Source organism: Bos taurus, unplaced genomic scaffold (assembly GCF_002263795.3).
Source record: "Bos taurus isolate L1 Dominette 01449 registration number 42190680 breed Hereford unplaced genomic scaffold, ARS-UCD2.0 ScbfJmS_892_Leftover_ScbfJmS_927, whole genome shotgun sequence".
Lineage (NCBI taxonomy): Eukaryota > Metazoa > Chordata > Mammalia > Artiodactyla > Bovidae > Bos > Bos taurus.
The window spans coordinates 228465-233017 of NW_020192291.1; the positions used below are offsets into that span (position 1 = coordinate 228465).

Genomic DNA, 4553 nt, shown 5'->3' on the forward strand with positions numbered 1-4553 from the left:
TTTAAAACGATGGTATGTGTTAAAATGAAAGTCATTCAGTTCAGTACAGGTCAGTCTCTCAGTTGCTGTGGTCCCAACTCTTTTGTGACCCCATTTGAATCCACAGCACCCAGGCCTCCACTGTTCCAGCACAAATCAATGTTACTAACGTAAATAATGAAGAACCCACAACACATCAACTCAAACCCAGTCCGTGAACAGTTATGAGCATAAACAAAAGTCAAGCTCAACCGTCCCGCACACAGTTATCACTCGACTCACCGCACACGCTCCCGCCGCGACCGTTCCTCCAAAATCACAATCGGTCATTGATGAGCCATCCAAGCCATCTCATCACCTTCATCCTTCTTGCACTTCGCTCCCTTTTTCCTTCCGTGGCCCCCCAATCCTACACCCAAGCTATGAATCACTCGAAACGCACTTGCAGATGCGGCGAGGTACTTTTATTTCCAATGAGCTCAGAGAAACGGTACCACTTCCGTGCCCATCGAGCACGTCCGTGCGCCCCAAAAATACTTATGAGTCGGGACGGCACCTATGAGACGGAGCTCCGCTCCGCTCCACCCTGCCATCACTGTTCACACCGTGCCCCGGCGCAATCACCCTTAACATCGCCTCACTTCCGCCCCGCACCTGAGTCGACATCGCCTAAAGATACGATCATCCCTCATCTCTTACATCAACCAGACCAACCTGTCCACCAGGCTGATCGTCTTAAGGGGCCTTCCGCCACCTTACATTCCCCAGCCACTGGTGTTGAGCGTACTAAAGAAGGAAGAATGAAGAGAACACGAGACCGAATGGAGACAAAAAAGGAGGCACCAGGGATATATGCCCTCAAAAGGAATGCCAAGTGAAGAGGGTAGCCACCTGGCAGCCAAGGGGAGTGGCCTCAGGGTAAACCAGCCCTCATCTTGGACTTGCAGCCTCTAGAACTCTGAGAAAATAAATTTCCGTTGTTTCAGCCACCGATTCTGTGGGGTTTTGTTGTGGAAAGCCTAACAAATCAGTACGTTAGCCCAGGTAGAGATTTCCTCCTGGATAGTCTTTTTTACTTGCCTGTCATTCCTAAAAGCTATCTCAAGATCTTGCTTATGTGATTGCAGCTCCTAGTTTCTAAAGTTGTTTGGGCATAGGCTAGGTCTTGATCTTAGCCTCACGAGAACTAGCATAGAGCCTTTCAAAGAGCAGAGGCTGAAAAAATGAAGACAGTAAGAGGTCTAACTTGTTAAGGTTTAATACCTCCTGCATTTTTCACGAAGCATATCGAGGTATAAATTAATTTTATAAAACAGAAGACAGAAAAGATGGAGAACAATCAAGATTGATCATGTTTTGAAATTTTTTGCATTTTATTTTTTCATTCCATTGTCCCAGCAATATTATTGTGGGATTGCTTCCCATTTCGGCAAAGGTCCCTATTTTGATGTCAAATTTTCTTATCTGGATGATTTTTTAAAAGTCTTGGTCTTCAGTAGGGGTAGGAGAAGCAGCTGGACCTGGCCATGGAACATGCCTGGAAGTGAGAGTGGTGCCAGGCCTGGCTGGAACTGTGGCTCGAGCTCTCTCTTCCTCATCTCGCAAAGCTTCTTCATATTGTGATGAGAAGGCACCGGGGACCGTATCATTGACTTTTGCCAAAAATTCCAAGACTTTCATTTTGCTGGTTTCCACATGGGCTCGTGGGCCCCACAGGAACTCATAACATGGAGGATCGCTGTTGGCAACTTGGCGGTACTCCAGGTACTTCATCGTCACAAAGTCTTTGGTGATGAGCTTCCTGGGCTCTCCGTAGATGAAGTGTTTTCTCCCAGCATATACTCGCATCATATTCAAGAACTTCCAGATGTCTTCCTCAGCAGCACAGTTGCCCTTCATGAAGATCACACCCAGAACTGTCATCAAGAGACCAGTCTTAGGTAAGCCCCTACCATCCCACACTCTCCCATTGTTGGGCAGGTTCAGTTTGCTGACAAGGTCATAGGAGTGGATGGTTGAATCAACTTCCTTCAAGTCAACTGCAAAGACAGCCTCGATGTGTTCAGAGGCTGTCTTGAGAATCTCGGCAAATCGGTTATGGTATTTTGGGTGGATAATCATCAGCATGTCTTCCTTCATGATGGGCTGCTTCATTTTGTATTTATGCAGAAGGAACTCTTCCAACAAACTTGTCATGCTGTTCAGAGTATCACTGTAGGTGTTCTCAGTAGAAGATGAGACATCGGAGGAACGTGAATCTTCCTCATCTTGACTGGTATCTTCTTCATCAGATGTTGTGTCAGAAGTAGTTGAAAAAGTGCTGGTAGTAGATGGGGCTTCCGAAGACCCCTGGAAAGTGCTATTTGACACAGTAGCTGAGGAGCTCTGTGAATTATCTTCTAAATGAGAAGAGGTAGAGGGAAGCTCTTCCATTACTGCAGCGGGCTGAACACCCCTGTGACTCTGGAGCTCATATCGGGCCTGGTGGCATTTCTCACGGATGCAGAGCTTATGATTCTGACGCCGAGGCATGATGCCTGAGCTGGGGGACAATGATTAGAAGTGTGAGTAGGAGGGCAGGTGATAAGGGTCCACACGAAGACGAAGGTTCAGTGTGCAGCCGCAGCAGGGAAATACCACCTTGGTTATCAGGAAGGCTACATTTGTGGTGTTCTTGAGGGCACTGTTCTGAAAAACCCCAGGGTTACTATTCTCCTAATCAGCCTGTCCTTTGGGAAACATATTGAAGAAAATTAGAGTGATCTTTAGGCTTCATCCTGCTACCCCTGCCTCAGGCACACTAGGGTGACAGAAGGGGCTGGTAGTCTCCTACACAGAGGCATCTGTTATTTCACATTCAAGACCACCACCCAACTAGTGGCCAGTCATAAGACCCATTCCCTCTGCTGTCCTGTTGTTGTCATCACAGTTTTCCCTGTGATTTCTGAGAAGTGAAGAGGTCCTCAGCTTATCACCCCAGTTAGTAGATATCACCCAGTACTGAGTGCTCAGTGGGAAGTTTTCTGTCCTGGCCTCTGGAGTCCTCAACATGAATTAAGAGTGCTTCCTTTGGTTCCCCATAGATCCTGGTGTCCCCACCCCTTTCTTGGAATAGTATTTGCACCTTCATACTAAGGGGTTCACCTCCTACACACCTGATGTAAATAAATGTTGATGGAACTTCAGCTTGATAGCTCTGCCCTGGTATTTCAAGGGCTACAAGGAACAGGGCTGGTTTCGTTATCACTTCTTTTCATTGGTAGATGATCCCTCAGTCCTTGCTTTGACCTCTGTTTTGGCCTGAAATTCTACCCTACCTTCCAATTAGGTCCACCCCTTCTACTACTATACTTTCTTATAGTAGGGCAAGCATCTCTGTGAGACCCCTAAGAGAAAGTAAGATTCTCCTCATTTGTCCATACCTGTCCTTGGTCTTCTGAGGTGCAGAGGATGAGATGAATCATATGGTTATGGGCTGGGTGGTTCCCTAAGTCTTCAGGGTATTCAGTTGGTTTCTGGAAAACCTGGAAATAATCCCACTGCTGGCCCTAGGCTATACCCCTTGGACCATGTCCCAACCCCTCTTGTGACATCATAGAAGGAAATGTGCATGTCATGTCAACAATGAGCAGGTATCCTAGGGATGCCAGGAAGGGCAGGGTTCTGTGTGGTTTCCTCAGAGTTCTGAGGTCAGGGGGTTGTGTAAGTCCAAAGCTGGACTCCTGGCAGCATTTGGGGCTCCTTTCTCTGTTTACATAAGGGAGCTCTACTCAGACTAAGGTCCTCAATCCCTGTGGTGTCAGAGAGGGAAAGTCTGGGAATGCCACACTAGACTACTCCTACCTGTGCCTTCAGGGATGACATCAGGATTCAGGCTTCTTGGGGCCCTCTGTGTTCAGTGTAGGGGTATGCCCTCACTCAGGTGCCTCACCTTGACTCCTGGGGGACTCTGGATTTCCTCTTTCTTTCAACCTAAGGTGACCCATGTAGACCAAAGACCATGTCCTTGCAAGCCCTGAAAAGAAGTGAGGGAATGTGCAGCCTGGCAGCCCTGTCTTGGCCTTCTGAGAGCCGACACAGGCCAGTCTCTCTGTGACTTCAGTTCCTCATTGTCTTTACCTTGACTCCTGTCTCTTCTGTGAAAGCCTTCTTGAGAAAGCCACGTCTTTGAAAAGTCTTAGTCTGCCTGCAACAAATCTCACAGAGAATGGGCTGAGTCCCAGGAGTGGTAGGGAAGCTGCAGTCCGGAAGGGAGCCCCAGCATAGGTGGTGTGCCATCAGAGAAAACACGCTGATCTCTTCCTTCTCTTCACTGACCAGACACAGCCTCTTGTAGAACCTTCACTCTTAACAGATTTACTCTCTGAAAGGAAGGGGCTGAATTAAATGATTTTCTGCATCCCTGATCTACTGCCGTTTACTGACATTTCCTTTGTAGATAAATTGTCACTGAATGCTGTCTCCTTCCTTATTCGTACTTCACTTTTATTTTCATTTTTTGTTATTTATTTCTGGGGCTTTTTATTCCAAAACCATGTTTGGGGTATGAAATTCTGCTATTTCACATGTGAAAT

At 47.2% G+C, this 4553-nt stretch overlaps 1 protein-coding gene across 1 annotated transcript; it reads right to left on the bottom strand.

The window, feature by feature from the left end:
- Positions 1-1328: 1328 nt before the first annotated feature.
- Positions 1329-3765, bottom strand: LOC520372 (melanoma-associated antigen B5-like). The gene is made up of 2 exons (XM_024989314.2): positions 3402-3765; positions 1329-2521 (listed from the first exon to the last, which is right to left on the bottom strand). The coding sequence occupies exon 2, from the start codon at positions 2509-2511 to the stop codon at positions 1456-1458; it is 1056 nt and encodes a 351-aa protein (XP_024845082.1). The 5' UTR covers positions 2512-2521; positions 3402-3765; the 3' UTR covers positions 1329-1455.
- Between the last annotated feature and the right edge of the window lie 788 nt (positions 3766-4553).

Coding starts and splice junctions, on each gene's coding strand:
- LOC520372 (XM_024989314.2), bottom strand. CDS start 2,511: ATGCCTCGGCGTCAGAATCATAAGCTCTGCATCCGTGAGAAATGCCAC.